The sequence below is a fragment of the Nicotiana sylvestris genome, chromosome 4, assembly GCF_000393655.2.
Source record: "Nicotiana sylvestris chromosome 4, ASM39365v2, whole genome shotgun sequence".
Taxonomy (NCBI): Eukaryota; Viridiplantae; Streptophyta; class Magnoliopsida; order Solanales; family Solanaceae; genus Nicotiana; species Nicotiana sylvestris.
In genome coordinates this window covers 28537519-28558481 of record NC_091060.1, presented here as the reverse complement: position 1 = coordinate 28558481, position 20963 = coordinate 28537519, and the positions used below count along the sequence as shown (strand labels likewise).

Sequence of the window (20963 nt, the reverse complement as noted above, 5' to 3'; positions counted from 1 at the left end):
TCTATCCAGTTTTATGATATTTTTACTTATTTAAACCTGTTCTAGTATACTTTAAATTTGAAAGTGTTGGTAATGTGTGAGCGGTCAGCTTGCCTAGTACCATGATAGGCGCCATTACGACAGGTTGAGTTTTGGGTCGTGATAGATCCTAAAGACAAAGTATAATTTTCTGGTAAAGGATGTCCAACTGACCACCGCTCGCCGGCCGTAACTTTATCATCCGTCTCTTGAGCTAAGATAATATAGAACAGTTTGTAGGAGTAGCAATCTTGATGAAACAATATCATCCATCTCCTGAGCTAAGATAACTCCATCCTGTAACATCAATTCTTATACGTTAGCTGAGAAATACATGTAGATTTTTTAATTGCACTAAAACACTTTATTAGAAAACAACCAGCAGAAAGTACAAATGATGATCAACTGCAGATTCTAAATTCCCTAATCAACAAATTGAGAAACTAATAATACTGATTTCACTTTTATTACAAATTTCCAACTTTGCCAATCCTCAAGTAAATTGGGAAAGACACAGTTTTCTGACTCTCTCCATCTTCATTCCAAACACTTGTGAATTTTTCAACAACATCATCAGTCAAGAGCTCAACACCCTTTTCTTTTGCAGTTTGATAAGCTGACCATGACTTCAAGTATGTGAAATAAGAATTCAAGTCCATCACTTTCTCAATCTTGAACTCAAATGGTCCATTGTGATCACAACCACTTACAGGCTCAAATGGGAAGTCAATAGTTTTATACTTTTCATCCACTAATTTTCTCGGAGATTCCCAATATAGTCCAGCATCAACTGTGTAAAATTTCTCAAAAATTGGATCCACTGAATTGTTTACTTCTGGCACAGTGTAACACCAGGCTGCTATTACTCCATTTGGTTTCTTGAGTAACCATTTCACTTGTTGATAAAAAGTTGGAAGATCAAACCAATGCATTGCTTGAGCAATTGTTACTAAATCTACACTTGACTCTGTTCCTATTTTGGTTTCGATTTCGACCATTGACATCTTGGGAGAGGTACATATATATTGAACTTTAGGGACCTTTACTGCAAATTCAAGCTGCTTTGGACTTGTGTCTGTGGCTATTACATTCTTGTAGAGCTTAGCTAACTGAAAGAAACAATAATTTAAGAGCATTTAGGACAACAAGTAGTTATGCTGGAACACTAAAGGATGCTTATTTTTGAACTCTTTCTTTAGGATATCATAATTTAACAGGGGAAATATATGCTTCTTATTGTAGTATTATGTGCCTGTAACTGTCTAGAAATGTAAAATGGCTGCTAAAGATTAGGTACTCATAATAAAGAACTCTAACAATCTTGTTTCAGTGAAAAGTTAAAAATGCTAGATTTCTTGTTTTCCCACAAGGCCTATTTGGAAAAAGATAAACAAAGACATTGTGCCATTCTCTAAGAAACAGAGGTCTCTACTCTTTGTTATGCAACTAATTATCAGTTTAGTCAATTCTCTAAATAGACAGGAGCGGAGCTACAACCATGGAAGGGTGGCACCCTTAGCCTATTTAGAAAAAGAGAAAAACCATTGTGTCATTCTCTAAGAAAAAGAGGTCTCTACCTTTTTCTATGCGACTATATATTACAGCGGCAGAGCGACAACCATGGAAGGGTGTCTAGTTGAATAACCTTCGCCCAAAAATTATATTCAGATTATACTATTATATAGGCTTCTCGTGGCTGTCTATTAGAAACAACCTTCTTAAATACAGTGTAGAGGTAAGGTCCGCATATTATCTATCCTCACCAGATTTTAGCTGTGGGATTATATTGGGTTTGTTGTTGTTATTATATTATAGTATTATATAGGTCATATGCTATTACTTTCTATGTACATATATATTAAATCTAAAATATCTTTAACGAAATTTCGACTGCAAGGAATTTTAGCAGATTTACACGAGGGTGGGTGTGGGGATGAAGACATGAAAGGAATTAGAGAGACTTACAGATTGAGCAGCCTGGCCACTACCAGTGCCAACATCCCAAACAAGGTCATGACAAGGGGTTTTTGAAGCTATGAAATTGAACAATTCTTCCGGGTAACTTGGCCTGCCCTTTGAGTACTGTTGTGCCTGCTTAATAAACAATTTTGCCATTCTTTTTTAGTCTCTTCTTTTTTGTCTCTCTCTGATATAAGTATTAGGGAAAGGCATAAGTATTGCTGGCCTATCATGGAAGTTCCAACAACACACATTTTCTTTATGGAGTTTTATTACCCATCTAAACTATTTTTAAGTGGAATAAATATTTCTTTAAAATGTCATAACTATTATAAAATAAAAGCAATGCAGTAAAATGTAAACAGGAAGAATTAGAGAGAATGGAGAAGTGTTTTCTTCTTTCACTTTGGTTTATTTTCCTATCTATTACAAGGCCTTTATATAAGCATGAAAAGTGAAGAAAATATGTCATGGAATATGCCATTGAACATAGAAAATATGTAATTGAATATGTCATTAACCATTTGAGAGAAAGATCACGGAGGAAGAGTAGACATCCACCATATTTTGATTTTTATCATAACACTCCCCCTTGGATGTCCATAAATAATGTGTCTCGTTAAAATTTTATTAGGAAAAAAAGTACACATACTTAGAAATACGCCTTTTGGTTGCCTCGTTAAAAACCTTGCAGGGAAAACCCAATGGGACAAAACCTTGTAAAGGAAAAAGAGTACAACGCGTATTAACTCCCCCTGATGAGAAATCACTTAATGTCTCGAAGACGACGCATTCCAATCTTATATATCAGCTTGTCAAATATTGAGGTTGGTAATGCCTTAGTGAACAGATCAGCCAAATTATTACTTGAACGAACTTGTTGTACATCTATTTCACCATTCTTCTGAAGATCATGAGTGAAAAAGAATTTCGGTGAAATGCGTTTTGTTCTATCTCCTTTGATATATCCTCCTTTCAATTGAGCTATGCATGCAGTATTGTCTTCATACAATATTGTTGGAATATTCTCTTTCGAAGAAAGACCACATGTTTGCTGAATGTGTTAAGTTATAGATCTTAACCAAACACATTCTCGACTTGCTTCGTGAATGGCTATTATCTCTGCATGATTTGAAGAAGTAGCAACCATAGTTTGTTTTGTCGAACGCCATGATATGGTTGTACCTCCACTTGTAAATAAATAGCTTGTCTGAGATCGACCTTTGTGTGGATCAGACAAATATCCTGCATCTGCATAACCAATCAATGATGGTTTGGATTCATTTGAATAAAATAAACCCATATCAATGGTCCCTTGGAGGTATCTGAATATATGTTTAATATCATTCCAGTGTCTTTGTGTTGGCGAAGTACTAAATCTTGCCAATAAGCTTACTGAGAAAGCTATATCTGGTCGGAAATTATTGGCAAGATACATTAATGCCCCAATTGCACTAAGATATGACATTTCGGCACCAAGAAGCTCTTCATCATTTTCATGAGGTTAGAATGGATCTTTCTTTATATCAAGTGATCTCACAACCATCGGGGTACTCAATGGATGTGCTTTATCCATATAGAATCGCTTTAAAATCTTTTCGGTGTATATCGATTGATGGACAAATATTCCATCTTTCATATACTCAATTTGTAGACCAAGACAAAATTTTGTCTTTCCAAGATCTTTCATTTCAAATTCTTTCTTCAAACAGACTACTGTTTTTGGAAGCTCCCCAGGAGTTCCAATGATATTTAAATCATCAACATACACGGCGATTATAACAAATTCATATCCAGACCTTTTTATAAAGACACAGGGACAAATTGGATCATTCTTGTACCCTTCTTTCAATAGGTATTCACTCAGGCGATTGTACCACATACGTCCTGATTGTTTCAATCCGTATAAAGATTTCTGAAGCTTTATTGAACAAGTTTCTCGAAAATTTTTATATGCTTCTGGCACTTTAAATCCCTCAGGTACTTTCATAAAAATTTCGTTGTCTAATGATCCATACAAATAGGCTGTAACAACATCCATTAGATGCATATCAAGTTTTTCTTGCACTGCCATATTTATGAGATACCTGAAGGTGATAGCATCCACTACAGGAGAATATGTCTCCATATAATCAATTCCAGGCCTTTGGGAAAACCCTTGTGCCACAAGTCGTGCTTTATATCTAACGACTTCATTTTTATCATTTCGTTTTCGCACAAAAACCCATTTATACCCTACTGGCTTTATGCCTTCAGGTGTTCGAACTATGGGTCCGAAGACTTCACGTTTTCCAAGTGAAGTTAACTCTGCCTGGATAGCGTCTTTCCATTTTGGCCAATCATTTCTCTGTCTACATTCATTGACAGATTTTGGTTCAAGATCCTCATCTTGTTGCATTATTTCAACAACAACATTATAAGCAAAAATGTTATCGATAACAATATTATTTCGGTTCCATCTTTTCCCGGTTGAGACGTAACTTATTGATATCTCTTCATTTTCATTATTTTTAGGTACCTGGACCTCCCCTAAGGTCTTATCATTTGTTACGTCTTGGGGCTCTTCTTGAGCCACTACCTCTGTGTTATGTTCACTTTGATCACTTGCTCCTTTTCTTCTTCGAGGATTTTTATCTTTAGAACCGATTGGTCTACCACGTTTCAAGCATGGCTTAGACTCATTTGTTTTAATTAATTGTTCTGTCGGGATATCAACTCGAATTGGAGCATTAGCAGCTGGAATATGTGACTTAGTCACCCTTGGTAGGTTAGTGAATGCATCTGGCAATTGATTTGCAATATTTTGTAAATGAATAATCTTTTGAACCTCTTGTTCACATTGATTTGTTCGAGGATCTAAATGAGACAGTGATAATGCATTCCAATCTATCTTCTTTTTCAGCTGCTTATTTTCTCCCCCTAATGTTGGATATACTGATTCATCAAAATGGCAATCAGAAAATCTTGCCGTAAATAAATCTCCAGTCATCGGCTCTAGATATTTTATAATAGAAGGAGATTCATATCCAACATATATCCCCAACCTTCTTTGAGGACCCATCTTTGTGCGTTGTGGTGGAGCAATTGGAACATATATCGCACAACCAAAGATCCTAAGATGGGAAATATTTGGCTCCTGACCAAAAGCCAATTGCAATGGGGAGACTTTATGATAACTTGTGGGCCTTATCCGCACAAGTGCTGCTGCGTGCAAAATAGCATGACCCCATACTGAAATGGGAAGTTTTGTTCTCATAAGCATTGGTCTAGCAATTAATTGGAGGCGTTTGATCAATGATTCTGCTAGACCATTTTGTGTATGAACATGAGCAACCGGATGCTCAATTGTTATCCCAGTTGAAATACAATAATCATTAAAGGCTTGGGATGTAAACTCACCGGCATTATCAAGACGAATTGTCTTAATTACATAATCTGGAAATTGTGCTCTTCGCTTTATTATTTGAGCTAACAATCTCACAAATGCCATATTGCGAGTTGATAGTAAGCACACATGTGACCATCTTGTAGATGCATCTACCAAAACCATATAATATTTGAATGGTCCACATGGAGGGTGAATGGGCCAACATATATCACCCTGTATACGTTCCAGAAATGCAGGGGATTCCATCCTAACTTTAATAGTTGATGGTCTAATAATTAATTTTCCTTGAGAACACGCAGCACAAGAGAATTCCTTAAATTGAAGAATCTTCTGATTCTTCATTGCATGTCCATGTGAATTCTCAATTATTTTATGCATCATATTAGAGCCAGGATGGCCCAACCGGTCATGACAGATAATAAAATTATCTTGATTAGTAAACTTCTCGTTTACTATGGCATGTGTTTCAATCCTGCTAATACTTGTGTAGTATAAGCCGGAGGAAAGAGCAGGTAACATTTCAAGCACATATTTCTTACCGGACATTATTGTAGTAATATAAAGATATTCAATCTTTTCATCATTTGTAGTCTCAATATGATAGCCATTTTGGCGAATATCTTTGAAACTTAATAAGTTTCTTTGAGATTTACTACAATATAGTGCTTCATCAATAGCCAAATTTGTTCCTCCTGGTAGTAATAAATTGGCTCTTCCAGAACCTTCAATTAATCTTGTACTACCGGATATTGTATTAACATTCGCTTCTTTCATTACCAAATAAGAGAAATATCTCTTATCTTTTAAAATAGTGTGTGTTGTAGCACTATCCAGAAGACATATATCATCTTTATTAATCTTGAGTCCAACTGAAGACTGGGGAATTTTCATATTCTTCATAAAAAAAAAACAAATAATACATCATAAGAAATATGAAAGACAAGCAAGAAAAAAAAATATTAAGAAATACATTTGTCACACCTCCTTTTTGCGCGCCCCGTCCCGAGGGGTTAGATGCGCGGGTGGAGTTTTTCCAATTTAAGTGACAATATTCGAAATGGGATTATTTATTTAATTCAGAGTCGCCACTTGGGAAAAGTTTGGCTTTTGGTGTCCCAAGTCACCGGTTTATCTTTAATCCCAAATCGAGGAAAATATTCGACTCTTCCAAATGAAGTCTGCGAACCAGAAATTCTAAGTAAGGAATTCTGTTGACCCGAGGGAAGGTGTTAGGCACCCTCGGATCCCGTGGTTCTAGCACGGTCACTTAAATTGTTATAATGGCTAAATATCTGATTTAAATACATGTTATGACTTGCGTGCTCCCATTAAGTTTAAACCGCTTTTATCATTATCATTTATTTTTATAGAATTGCAACGTCGTGAAGATGCGTCTCGAACCACGTCACAATCAATGCACCCGTGATCGTCAACACATCTTGACTTCGCTGAGATTTGGATTTGGGTCACATCAATGTGCACCTGAATTTGAGAATATATTTTAACTTAAAGTCGCGCCTAAAGAGTCTAAACGCGTTATTATCTTTGGGGAAGGTAGTGGAATTCTCTAAACAGTCCCTCCCAAATTCTAAGTATTTATCGTGATCAATTATTGAGGGCCCCGCAGTTTGCATTTTTATTCGGCGAGGCTCGTCTCATTATTTAAGAAGGGTACCCTACAATGACTACATTTCTACTACATTTATCTTTAAAGAGAAGGATGATGCCGAATTTTGCGGGTTTGGACAAATACGGACTGAATCCTTATTATGTTTGCCGAAACTAAACTTGTTTGATTACCTGATTGATTGTTCATAAGGTGGGGGTTACCGCATGCTTTGTCTTCATCGAGTGGATAACTTATTAATTCGTTAAATGAGATTGCAAACAAACTAACAACATATATTGAGTTATGTTTAATGACCTCCAAGTTCTATTTTTTAACACTTTAACCTATTTGAAATTGATAAACGAAATCGACTGTTTTACCAGGGGAATTACTACTAAGTGAACTCAAAAAATGGTTATTAGTTTTTCTCAACAATCATCACATTATTTCGAGACAAACAATCTATACCGAAACTCAGTATCGAACCTGCATTGGGCGAATGAACTGACAGGAGAACTGGCATTCATAGCCAGACTCTTAATGTGACTGCATGGGAGTTTGTTTGGGATACATTTATCCCGGACCCAGTACCACAATTTTGTTGATTCAGTGGTCTAGGCAAAATACATACAAGTGCCTATGACTCTATGTTATACAGTCATAACTAAACCAAACAAGTGTTATACTGAACTGAATGTATACTAAATCAAAACATGTTGTCTATGTCATACTGTCATTACTATTGAACAATGCTATCTGACAATCCATCTCAAACAGAATGTATGCTAGTTTATACAAAGTATTTGCAGTTTGCAGTAAAATATACAATCCCAAATATCATTCGACCTATTTTTAACACCAATGTTATAACATGAACAACTGTTCTTTTCTCTATTTCTGCTTCAACTTCAAACTTTCAACCATACAAAGTTTCAGAGGTTGTGTACCTGGAAATATTTGACAATTGGAGGAAAGGGGGAAGTCAGCAGAGTATGATGACAACAAAATGCAGCAGCAATCACAGCACTATCAGTAGCAGCAGGGCAGAATAGCAGCAGACAAAGCGATACAGCAAGAAAACAAGCTCGAGTGCAGTGATACAACTATGGCCAATAGAGAACAAATGGCCAAATAACAGCAGCACCCAGTGGAGTAGAATCAGAATTCCAGATAGATCAAAACAGTAGTAAACCAATGAAAGCACTCAACTAATAGACACAACTGAGATTTCAGAGGATCAGAATTGGTTTGAACAAATTGAAACAACTGAAAAACCCAATAACAATAGGAGGAAGAAAGTTTCTGATTATTGGTTGTATCCCTTCTATCCCTTAATCTCCCTCTATCTATGTGTATCTATTTTGCATGTATTTCAGCTCTCCTTTTCAAACTCCTCACAGTATGTCTATATTCTTTTCCCTTATCTATTCAGCTCTCTTTCCCCAGAAATTCCTCACTGTGTGTGTTTATTTTCTTTTCAGCCCTCAAGGTCCAGTCTCCCTCCATCTATTCTGTATATCTCCCCCTTTTATAAGTCCCTATCCTACTCTTTTTTAAACAGCCTGTTTTCAGAAATCCAGTACCCTTCCCATGTGCCTTCTATTTTCAATTCCAAACTTTAGCTAATTAAATATTAAACCCCATCAACATTCCCTGGCAGATTTTACTTTTAAAAGGTTTAAACACTTCTTTAAACTAAAGCCAAGTATGGGCAGTAGGATAGCATATGCTGTCAAAACATTTTAAAATCAAACAAGGACCTTTATGCAGGCCACAGGTTGTGCACAAAGCACATGAGGAGCACCAATGCACATGAGGTGCACCAATGCAAATGTTGTGCAGGAGTGCACATGCCATCCAATTCAGCATTTTAACCAAACATCCCTTTTACATTACTGATCTAAATCAACAGCTATAAGTAAACAAAATTGTTTCTCAATTGATTCAAAAAAAAAAAAAAAAATGTTCGACAGAAACAAATCGCTTTGCTATGCTCAGATAGTTGAAACTAATTGACGACTCATGTCGACTCGACTATATTAGCATTATCGTACACAATCGTAGCCGAAAATCAAACATTCAGAAGTATGGGACACATGACTCGACTTATACTGATTAAAATAGAATGGTGCATCCGAGGAATCAGTTAGTTAGTACAAATTGGAATACAACCAATACGCATGCCGTATCAGAATAGGAGGAGAAGGATTCAGACAAACACAGATGTTCAAACAGAGTGGACGAACAAAAGTTGATAAAAATTCAAAACACAAATTGACACAAAACATGAACAGACATCTAATCCCTCACATGGACCAAACAAATAAGGGAAGAAGGCAGACTCACCTCAAATCCTGAAAAATCGGAAACCTTGAACCGGACTTGGACAGACTTTCTTAAGGCTGAACGGACTTTAATCGAAGTGTTTCTCAGATGAGAAACACTTCGATTAAGGTCCCTTGGACCTTAATTTCTTGGCTCGAACGGGTATGAACTAGTGACGAGGAACTACAAAGTTCCAAAACTCAGATCCGGGATTCATGTTTCCCTGGTTAGATTCGGACCAAACCAAGTATGGTTCGGTCACGAGGGGGGTCTGGGGAGTATCTGGTACAAAACTGGGGTTGGTTGGGTCAGATCGAGTTTTGACTCGAATCTTCGAATGAAGATTCGAGGACCTGGGGGGTGATTCGAAACATGGGGTTGGTAGATTTGGGTTCAGGATGGCCTGGGGGTCCTATGGTGTTCAAGGGAAGGTCACCGGCATCCATGCCGCCGGCTTTCATGGCGGAAGTATGCAGAGGCGGCTAGGGTTTTAGGGCTGTTCGTTTGGGGAGACGAAGCAGCCGGGGTATTGGATAGGGGGGGTAGGGTAGTGTTATGTACTTATATAGTTAGTGGGCAAGTGGATCCTGGCCGTTGGATGAGACGAGATGAAGGGCCAGGATCCTTCGGCTAACAGGGAACGACGTCGTTCCAAGGGTGAAGGGTTAGGGTCGGTCCGGGTGAGACGGGTCGGGTTTATTGGTGGGTTATGGGGATTGATCTTGGACCGTTGGATCGGCTCGGTTTAAACGGTTATGATGGGTTGGCATCGAAACGACGTAGCTTTGATGTTAAACTACGTCGTTTCATGGCCTGGGGGTGGGCTGTTTGGACTGGTGGCTTGGGCTGTCCGCTTGGGCTGAGTTCGTTGGGCCAATTTTAACAAATTGGCCCAAGTCCGGAAGGGCCTTTTCTTTCTCTCTTTTTTTTTTATTTTTTTTTTATTTTTTATTTCTTTTCTTATTTGTTTTAAAACAAAACTAAAAAAAAATCAAATTAAAATTAAATACACACTCAAATATAATTATTTGCGCACATACTAAAGTATTTCAAAACCGGTAAAGTCAAACCAAACAAAATCACGGACGAAAAATGCCTATTCACGATTTTCTATTTAATGACCGAATTACGGTTTGAATTACGCAGGACACATATATATTTTTTGAACTTTATTTTAATAAAGTAAATAAATAAGAATGGGCCAAAATCACAAATAAATCCACAAGGTGCCGCACAGAAATCCGAAATTGTACAGCGGGGCCAATTATATATTTTTTATTTCTTTTTGGAGCGATTGTCGTGTGAAGCAAAAATCACGTGCTCACAGCTGCCCCTCTTTGTTCGGAAACACGAAGGGTTTTCGTGCAAAGATCAAGTGAGCGTGTATGAGCGATTTTTGCCTATAGACCACTCCGTATGAAGCATTTTTTTTGAAAGATCTGACCGAATCTTGCTTCAAAGATTTCCTACATATCCTGGGCTAAACAGGAATCAGGTCAATGTAGTTCGGGAGGTTTTGGTAGCTGGGACTAACATGGGATTGCAATGCTTGCTGCTACTGCTGCTGCTGTTGCCACTGCTACGTTACTGACCGCCTTATTACAACCAAATGGAAATTGGAAACTGAGCTAACTACTTATATGCATGTCAACTGCTAGTTACAAGATTCCTATCTATGATTCTTTTACGACTTGATCTTGGGTCTTAGCTGATTCTGCTTGTAGACTCCGATCTGAATCTTGATGCTTGCGAGTTGCAGCGACTTGTTTAACCTCTGGGATACTGAGTGAGACGCGATTGGCAGGGTTCAAGCCCTTAATTAAACGTTGGAGTCAATCCTCCTTGCATTTACTCCGATATCTCGGGACATCTTTTTTTTTTTTTTTTTTTTTTTTTCTTTGATTCCGAACTGGGATTCATCTCGTGGGTCATTTCGATTCATGTGGCTCGAGGTCAGACCTGCGGGAGAAAACAAACGAACGAAATTTTCTGCCCCAGTTTCACTAGGAAAATTTCGTTAATTAATCACCAGGAAGTTCATAAAATTGATGAAAGAGGATATGCGTGCTCAGTTCGGGGTTGGAGCCCTAATATCGACTAGCTGGGGAAAGGTTCAGTGTAGGGTTTAAAACCCTAACGCCGAACAAAGGAAGAATTCAGTTTAGGGTTTAAAACCCTAATGCTGACTAAAAGGAAAATTCAGTTTAGGGTTTAAAACCCTAATGCTGATTGCATTAAAAAGCTCAGTTTAGAGTTCAAAACTCTAATGCTGGCTAAAAGGAAAAAGTTCAGTTTAGGGTTTAAAACCCTAATGCTGACTAAAAGGAAAATTCAGTTTAGGGTTTAAAACCCTAATGCTGATTGCATGAAAGAGCTCAGTTTAGAGCTTAAAACTCCAATGCTGGCTGAAAGGAAAAAGTTCAGTTTAGAGTTTAAAACCCTAATGCTGACTAAAAGGAAAATTCAGTTTAGGGTTTAAAACCCTAATGCTGATTGCATGAAAGAGCTCAGTTTAGAGTTTAAAACTCCAATGCTGGCTGAAAGGAAAAAGTTCAGTTTAGAGTTTAAAACCCTAATGCTGACTAAAAAGGAAAATTCAGTTTAGGGTTTTGAAACCCTAATGCTGATTGCATGAAAGAGCTCAGTTTAGAGTTTAGAACTCTAATGCTGGCTAAAAGGAAAAAGTTCAGTTTAGGGTTTAAAACCCTAATGCTGACTAAAAGGAAAATTCAGTTTAGGGTTTAAAACCCTAATGCTGATTGCATTGGAAAAGCTCAGTTTAGAGTTTAAAACTCTAATGCTGGCTGAAAGGAAAAAGTTCAGTTTAGGGTTTAAAACCCTAATGCTGACTAAAGGAAAATTCAGTTTAGGGTTTAAAGCCCTAATGCTGATTGCATGGAAAAGCTCAGTTTAGAGTTTAAAACTCTAATGCTGGCTAAAAGGAAAAAGTTCAGTTTAGGGTTTAAAACCCTAATGCTGACTAAAGGAAAATTCAGTTTAGGGTTTAAAACCCTAATGCTGATTGCATTGGAAAAGCTCAGTTTAGAGTTTAAAACTCTAATGCTGGCTAAAGGAAAAAGTTCAGTTTAGGGTTTAAAACCCTAATGCTGACTAAAGGAAAATTCAGTTTAGGGTTTAAAACCCTAATGCTGATTGCATGGAAAAGCTCAGTTTAGAGTTTAAAACTCTAATGCTGGCTGAAAGGGAAAAGTTCAGTTTAGGGTTTTAAAACCCTAATGCTGACTAAAGGAAAATTCAGTTTAGGGTTTAAAACCCTAATGCTGATTGCATGGAAAAGCTCAGTTTAGAGTTTAAAACTCTAATGCTGGCTGAAAGGGAAAAGTTCAGTTTAGGGTTTAAAACCCTAATGACTAAAAGGAAAATTCAGTTTAGGGTTTAAAACCCTAATGCTGATTGCATTGGAAAAGCTCAGTTTAGAGTTTAAAACTCTAATGCTGGCTAAAAGGAAAAAGTTCAGTTTAGGGTTTAAAACCCTAATGCTGACTGGCTGGGGATAAAGCTCGAGAATACTACACGATCTATTTTTGAGTTTTCTTGTTTTAGATAAAAGGGAGTTTCGTGGAAGCTTACCTTTCGAGTGAATTCCTTATTGCCAAAATGTTTCTTGTACCTTCCTCTTTGGGCGACACCTGCTTCTTGCACGGTTGTCTTGGATTATACCTGTTTCAACTTTTCAGATAAAGAACAATTGTTAGTTCGGAAATGACGGTTGGTTCGGTGACCTTGATCGTTCCCAATTGCTTTGTTGCATCTCATATTTCTGTTGCGAAATCGCGCCATTGATTTGATTCGAATGGCGAAACCTTTAGACCGCTTAGGCTTGTATTTCCAGATTCTGTGATGATTTGCCTCGTAAGGCTCTTTTTTTTTTGTTGTCCCGTTTTGCTTGGAGGTCCTCAACGGGGATTTTATTGGAGGTATTTTGTGGGGATTTGTACAAAAGGGAAGCTTTGTGGGGAATATTTACAAAGTGGATTCTTTGTGGGGAATTTTGTACAATGGGCATGCTGGGGATTTATTTCAAAGTGGGATTTCTAGGATTTGTTGGGGTAAGCTTGTTGGGGATGTCTACAAAAGGACCCGCTGGGATGTGCTGGGGAGGTTCCATTTTTTCCCTTTTTTTTTTTTTTTTTTTTATAATTTTATAATTTGGGGGGATTCTGTGGGAGATTGTACAAGACTCTGTTGGGATTTGTACAGGGGGGAGACTCTGTGGGGATTCGTCCGAAGGTGGACTTGCTGGGGAAGATTTCAAGATTTCTCTCTTTTCCTTTTCTCCGGAACACCATCAAACGTCATGATTCATCATGCTTGGGTAATCATATCAACGAGATGAGGTGCTTTCCTTCATGAGACGGGATTCCGTGTAAACAAACCATGCCACCTACCCTTTCCGGTGTGTCCTGAACTCGGGGTTAAAATGCAAAAGGGATTCGAAAAGAAACAAAGCAGGGGAAAACAAATCAGAAAAGAAATACCCTTTTCGGGGAGAGAAAGACTTATCTGAGGAAGATAACGTTGGCTTTAAATGACATGACATGCCCTTTGGACTGGACGTCTGACCTTCTAAGAGCTTGCGTTTTCCTGAACCAGAAACGGACCTGTGATTCCAAACTGGTGGCATTCTGCCGAGACTTTCTTGGGGTGGCGTCATCCTTTTCGGCCGACAGCGCCCTTTGCGGGTTTTCGCTGGCTGACCTCTCTCATTTCTCTCCCTGTCGTTGCTCGATAGCACTCTTTGCGAGTTTTTACTAAACAAGCTCTCTCATTTTGGTTTCTCTTCTCCCGTCGCCTCGTGGTGCCCGAAGGTTTTCACCGCCGAGACTCTCTCATTTTATTTCTCTCAACTCAGGGTGTGCTGGTTTCCTTTGGTGATGCTTATTGGTTTCCCACCATCTTTGGTAATTGATTTGAAGGCTTGTGCCTGGTGAAGAGAGGTAGCTGATACTAAACTTCTCAAGTGTCTGACATGCCCCGGTTTTCAATTTCAGGGTGAATGGGATTTTGTTGTTGGTGTGACTGAACCTCAGGGAGAGGCTGCCTACGTATCCTTTCGGAATCAAGTCAAACGTAGTTCAGGCCTCAATCAATGTTTTTTTTTTTTTTTTTTTTTTTTTTTTTTTTGAGAGGATTGGGTAGTGTTTAGGGAGCAGTGGGGAATAAAACCTTTGCCATTTTCGAATGTGTCAGGACCACCGGAGTATGATTTAGACGTAGTACCTCTTGACTGCATCTGCATTTACTGCTGTGTCGGGGTCATTTCCTTCGATATCACCTAAATACAATGCTCCCCGCGGCAGTATCTTCCTCACAATGTATGGGCCTTTCCAATTTGGGGCAAACTTTCCTCTTGCTTCTTCATGATGCGGCAGAATACGCCTCAGTACCAATTGTCCTACTTCGAAATTCCGAGGTCGGACTTTCTTGTTGTAAGCACGGGCCATCCTTCGTTGGTATAACTGTCCGTGACAAACTGCAGCCATCCGCTTTTCATCAATCAACGTCAATTGCTCCAGTCGAGTCTTAACCCACTCGCTGTCCTCGATTTCTGCTTCGACAATGATTCGAAGTGAAGGAATCTCTATCTCTGCCGGTATTACGGCCTCGGTTCCATAAACCAAAAGATAAGGAGTCGCTCCCACCGATGTGCGCACCGTAGTGCGATACCCCAATAACGCAAAAGGTAACTGCTCATGCCACTGTCGGGAACTTTGTATTGTTTTCCTCAAAATCTTCTTGATGTTTTTATTTGCAGCTTCTACAGCACCATTGGCTTTTGGCCGATAAGGAGTGGAATTCCTGTGTGTTATCTTGAATTGCTCGCACACATCTCCCATCAAGTGACTGTTCAAGTTTGCTGCATTATCTGTAATGATAGTCGCAGGAATACCGAAGCGACAGATAAGATTTGAGTGTACAAAATCCACTACAGCTTTCTTGGTGACCGACTTGAGAGTGACAGCCTCTACCCACTTTGTGAAGTAATCGATGGCAACCAGTATAAACCTGTGTCCATTCGAAGCCTTTGGTTCAATTGGTCCAATGACGTCCATGCCCCAAGCGACAAATGGCCAAGGTGCGGACATGGGATGCAGTTCTGTGGGAGGTGCATGAATCAAATTACCGTGCACCTGACACTGATGACACTTCCGGACAAAGCTAAAGCAATCCTTTTCCATGGTCATCCAGTAATAACCTGCTCTAAGGATCTTCTTCGCTAAGACATACCCGTTCATGTGAGGTCCACATACACCTGCGTGTACTTCGTGCATGATCTTTCTTGCTTCCTCGATATCGACACATCTTAAGAGATTGAGGTCCGGAGTCCTCTTATATAACAATTCACTGCTCAAAAAGAAACCACTTGCATGTCGCCTAATGGTCCTCTTTTGATCTCCAGTTGCATGCTCGGGGTATTCTTGTGTCTTCAAGAATTTCTTGATGTCATGGTACCAAGGCTGCGTATTTGATCCCGCCTCGATTACACAGCAGTAACCGTGTCTTTCCTTGATTTGGATTTCCAAAGGATCGACGTGGGCGTTGCCCGGGTAGGGTAGCATAGAAGCCAGAGTAGCAAGTGCATCTGCCAGTTCATTGTGAAACCTCGGAATATACCTGAATTCTATTGAGTTAAAGCGCTTGCTGAGGTCCTCCACATGTTGTCGGTATGGGATAAGTTTGACATCCCGAGTTTCCCATTCGCCTTGAACTTGCCGGATGATCAGGTCAGAGTCTCCCATAATCAGTAAGTCTTCGACATCCTGATCGATTGCCATATGTATGCCCATAATGCAGGCTTCATATTCAGCTGTATTATTTGTGCAGAAGAAACGAAGTCTAGCTGTGGCGGGATAGTGCTGACCGGCAGGTGAGATCAAAATTGCCCCGATCCCTATACCCTTGGCATTCACGGCTCCGTCAAAGAACATCTTCCAAACATGAGCTTCCTCCGAGATCGCTTCTACGGTGTTTACCTCTTCATCCGGAAAATAGGTATCCAATGGCTGGTATTCCTCATCGACCGGGTTTTCGGCCAAATGATCTGCTAACGCCTGGGCTTTCATTGCCGTGCGAGTGATATAAACTATGTCGAACTCCGTAAGCAAGATTTGCCATTTAGCCAGTCTCCCAGTAGGCATTGGTTTCTGAAATATATATTTCAAGGGATCCAACCTGCTTATGAGGAATGTAGTGTGGGCTTGGAGATAATGCCTCAGCTTTTGAGCAACCCATGTGAGAGCGCAGCATGTCTTCTCCAACAGAGTGTATTTGGCCTCGTAGCTGGTGAATTTCTTGCTCAGGTAGTAGATCGCCTGTTCCCTCTTCCCGGTCACGTCGTGTTGCCCCAGGACGCAGCCGAAGGAGTTCTCCAAGACTGTCAGATACAAGAAAAGTGGCCTTCCTGGTTCGGGAGGGACCAAGACTGGGGGATTCGAAAGGTACTCTTTGACTTTATCAAAGGCTTCTTGACACTCCGTTGTCCACTTAATCGCCGCATCCTTCCTTAACAACTTGAATATGGGCTCACACGTGCTTGTCAGCTGGGCAATAAACCGACTGATGTAGTTCAGCCTGCCCAAAAGACTCATCACGTCTTTCTTCGTTCTTGGGGGAGGTAGATCTTTGATAGATTTTATCTTAGTCGGATCTAGCTCGATACCTCTCCTGCTTACGATGAAACCCAAAAGTTTACCTGACGGAACTCCGAAAGCGCATTTGGCTGGATTTAGCTTCAAGTCATACTTCCTTAGCCTCTCGAAGAATTTCCTCAAGTCTTGGATGTGGTTATCCTGCGTCCTGGACTTGACTATAACATCGTCCACGTACACCTCTATTTCCTGATGCATCATGTCATGGAAAATGGCGGTCATGGCCCTCATGTAAGTAGCCCCAGCATTCTTTAAACCAAATGGCATGACCCGATAACAGTAGGTGCCCCAAGGCGTGGTGAAGGCAGTTTTCTCGGCATCCTCTTCATCCATCAATACCTGATGATACCCAGCGTAACAATCTACGAAAGACTGTATCTCGTGCTTGGCGCAATTGTCAACGAGGATGTGGATGTTGGGCAGCGGGAAATTATCTTTAGGACTTGCTCTGTTCAAATCTCGGTAATCTACACATACCCGAGTTTTCCCGTCCTTTTTCGGTACTGGAACCACATTCGCCAACCATGTTGTGTATTGGACTACCCGGATCACTCCTGTTTTCAGTTGCTTGGTGATCTCCTCTTTAATTTTGTCACTGACCTCGGTTTTGAACTTTCGTTGCTTTTGTTGAACCGGAGGACAATCAGGATGAATCGGCAATTTGTGAACCACTAGATCGACACCTAGTCCCGGCATGTCATCATATGACCAAGCAAACACGTCTTTAAATTCAAGAAGAAGTTGAATTATCGCCTCTCGCGTTTTCTTGTCCGTGTGAATGCTTATCTTGGTCTCCCGGATTTCTTCCGGGGTTCCTAAATTTACCGGTTCAGTGTCATTCAGATTCGGCTTAGGTTTATTCTCGAAATATTCCAACTCTCGGTTTATCTCCCTAAAAGCCTCTTCCGCATCATATTCTGGTTCTGGATTCATTAATTCGCAATTAAATAGCTCATTGTGACCTGGGCGTGAAGTCCGCAAGCATGTCATATTTAAAGCCGCATTATTAGGACTGAAAAGGAAGATAAGAGGAAAAGTAATAAAATCAGGACGAAAGAAAGAATAGGAAAGCAATGATGATTTTTTTTTATTATTTTCTTTTGAAAATTGGAAGACAACAACGTTTACAACTAGGAATTCGGAATAACAAACGAAAAGAAGAAAACGTTCAAGTTATGTCCCGGAGATCACTTGTGATACAGGAAAGGTGGCAGGACAGGTCTACCCGGACTTCCGTCTAGTTGGGACTGGCGTGATCTCCCAGTTTTGGAGCTTGGCGTTTGGCCCCATGTATATCATCTCAGCAGTGCTCGTGCCTTCGCCTGGTTGAACCATGTGGACCTCGTAGAGCATTTCCCTCATTGCCCCACATATTTCCTCGATTTCCTCAACTGTGAAGACCTCATCTTCTTCTTCTTCAGTGTACCCTGGCCTGACAAAAGTCGCATGTAAATCCGGCAGTGGTCGAGGCAACTTCCAGCCCTCACTTCTCCTTTTCTTTGCCCATTTTTCGTCTGCTGGAGTAGGTTTGAAACCTAGTCCAAAAGGTTTCTTGACGACTGGTAAAGTAATGGGTTCCGTCGTTCCCTGAAGATTTCGTCCAAGCCCCTTCCCTGGCCTAAATCCGTGTCGGATCATTTCTTTGGCCACCATAACCGAAGCGTTAGACAAGAAAGGCTGGGGGCAAGGTACTCCCTCTTCGTGCTGCTCTGCCAATACCACCTCGAAAGCTTGATAGACCGTATGCTCACTCCCTTCTCTTGGTTCAAGATACGGGATAGATGGGTCCCGATAAATGGCATGTTCATCTTCTCCATGGACCACGATCTCTTGGTCTTCATACTCGAACTTCACCATCTGGTGAAGAGTAGAAGGCACGGCTCCTGCCGCATGGATCCAAGGCCTGCCAAGGAGGAAATTGTACGATGTGTCCATGTCTATCACCTGGAAAGTGACTCGAGATTCGACTGGTCCTATGACCAGCAACAGGTCTATTTCTCCCATGGTGTCTCTCTTGATACCATCGAAAGCTCTCACGCAGACGTTGTTGGGTCGGATTCTTCCGGTCTCAATCTCCATTCTTTGCAGCGTGGAGAGCGGGCAGATGTCAACACCTGATCCCCCATCCAGCATCACCCGCTTGACATAGTAGTCCTCACATTTGACTGTTAAATGCAATGCCTTGTTGTGTGCGGCTCCTTCCGGGGGTAGATCGTTCTTGCTGAAGGAGATTTGGTTGATGGCGAAGAATCTTTCTGTCATCCGCTCTAGTTGCTCCACCGAGGTTTCGACCGGTACGTATGCTTCATTCAGGGTTTTCAACAGGATCTTTTGATGCTCGGTTGACCTCATTAATAGTGACAGCATGGACACTTGCTCAGGGTGCTTGCGCAGCTGGTCTATCACTTCGTAATCCGGCATCTTCATCTGTTTGAAGAATACTTCCGCTTCTTCAACACTCACAGGCTCCTTTGGAGGGAAGCGCCTTTGTGTGGCGTTGTTCAGTTCTTGGGTATTTGAGTACCCTCCAACGAAAGTATTTTCTGGAAGTTCTTCCCTGACCTCCTTACCTTTATATGTTACCAAAGTCTTTTGATAATTCCACGGCACTGTGGACGGGTTGGTCATTGGCTTTTGTGGCACGCGTCCGATAACCACTGGCTCATTCAGCCGAGGTGGTTGAATCGTCCCCCGGACCACATAGGCCCCTTTTGGCACGTACATAGGTTTTGCTTTTTTGATCCCGAAGTTCTGCGTCTTCTTGGCTTGACCTCGTGGTATGTAAAGAACTCCACCCTTTGCTGGTACTACTTTCCTCTCCACCTTCTTTTCGGGCTTGCTTTCTGCAGCTTTGGCCTCCTTCCCCCTTTCTGATTTCTGGTCTATTTCAGGCCTCCTTGCTGTGTCGACAATGGCAATTATGGCTTTCAAAGCAGGGTCGAACTCTTTGTCTTCACAAATCATGCCGATCAGCGGCCCGTTATTGTGAGCGGGCAATGGATTGTTAGTTACATTTGGGATCTCTTCGTCCCTTAGCACTATCTTCCCCTGCTCTATCAAATTTTCGACCACTCTTTTCAATGACCAGCAGTCGTTTGTATCATGCCCCTCGGCCCCTGAATGATAGGCGCATCTGACTCCGGCTTTGTAAGAAGGAGATGTCGGGTTTTGCCTTGTTTGAGGGATGGGTTGTAGGAAACCCAACTGAACCAACTTTGGGAACAGAGTCGAGTATGGCTCACCGATGGGCGTGAAAGTCCGCCGTCGAGGTGGCTCTTGGGGGCGGTAGTTATTTTGCGGGGGTTGTGGGTTATAGTGGTTGCGGTAAGGAGGCTGATTTCTGGGAGGTGGAGCTGGGCCTCGGTTGGCTTGTTGTGGTGAATGGTTATAAGGTTGGGCATTCATGACCATATAAGGTTGATGAGCATATGCCGCATTTGAGTGGGGGTAGTAGTGTTGTGAGGCACTTTCCGGAAAATGGGGCCTGTGATGACGATACTCCCTTGCTTCAGAGGCTGCCATAGCCGTTTCTTCCTTCTTCTTCCCCCTTGTCGTCCCTCCAGACCCGCTTTGGATGGCCTGAGAGGTTGCCCTTAGGGCTGCTTGACTCAGAATCCGACCCGTTTTCAGCCCATTCTCTACCATTTCTCCTATCTTGATTGCTTCCGCGAATGGCTTACCCATGGCCGACATCATGTTTTGGAAATAGTCAGACTCTTGAGCCTGGAGAAAGGTAGTGACCATTTCCACTTCATCCATGGGAGGCTTTACTCTCGACGCCTGTTCACGCCACTTGATAGCATACTCTCTAAAACTTTCCGAAGGCTTCTTCTTCAAATTCGAAAGAGAGTTTCGGTCTGGCGCAATGTCGATGTTATACTGGAATTGCTTTACAAAATCTCTGGCGAGATCATCCCATATATGCCATCGGGACATTTCCTGATCCATATACCATTCCGAAGCTATCCCTACTAAGCTTTCCCCAAAATACGCC

The 20963-nt window shown here is 40.9% G+C and overlaps 1 protein-coding gene across 1 annotated transcript; it reads right to left on the bottom strand.

Moving 5' to 3' along the window:
• Positions 1-342: 342 nt before the first annotated feature.
• On the bottom strand, positions 343-2142 carry LOC138888987 (uncharacterized). The gene is made up of 2 exons (XM_070171569.1): positions 1984-2142; positions 343-1127 (listed from the first exon to the last, which is right to left on the bottom strand). The coding sequence occupies exons 1-2, from the start codon at positions 2131-2133 to the stop codon at positions 486-488; spliced, it is 792 nt and encodes a 263-aa protein (XP_070027670.1). The 5' UTR covers positions 2134-2142; the 3' UTR covers positions 343-485.
• Between the last annotated feature and the right edge of the window lie 18821 nt (positions 2143-20963).

Bases quoted from the DNA above. Each gene is read 5' to 3' on its own strand.
- LOC138888987 (XM_070171569.1), bottom strand. From the start codon at position 2,133: ATGGCAAAATTGTTTATTAAGCAGGCACAACAGTACTCAAAGGGCAGG. The intron at 1,128-1,983 runs GTAAGTCTCTCT...TGTTTCTTTCAG, and splicing joins GTGGCCAGGCTGCTCAATCT to TTAGCTAAGCTCTACAAGAA.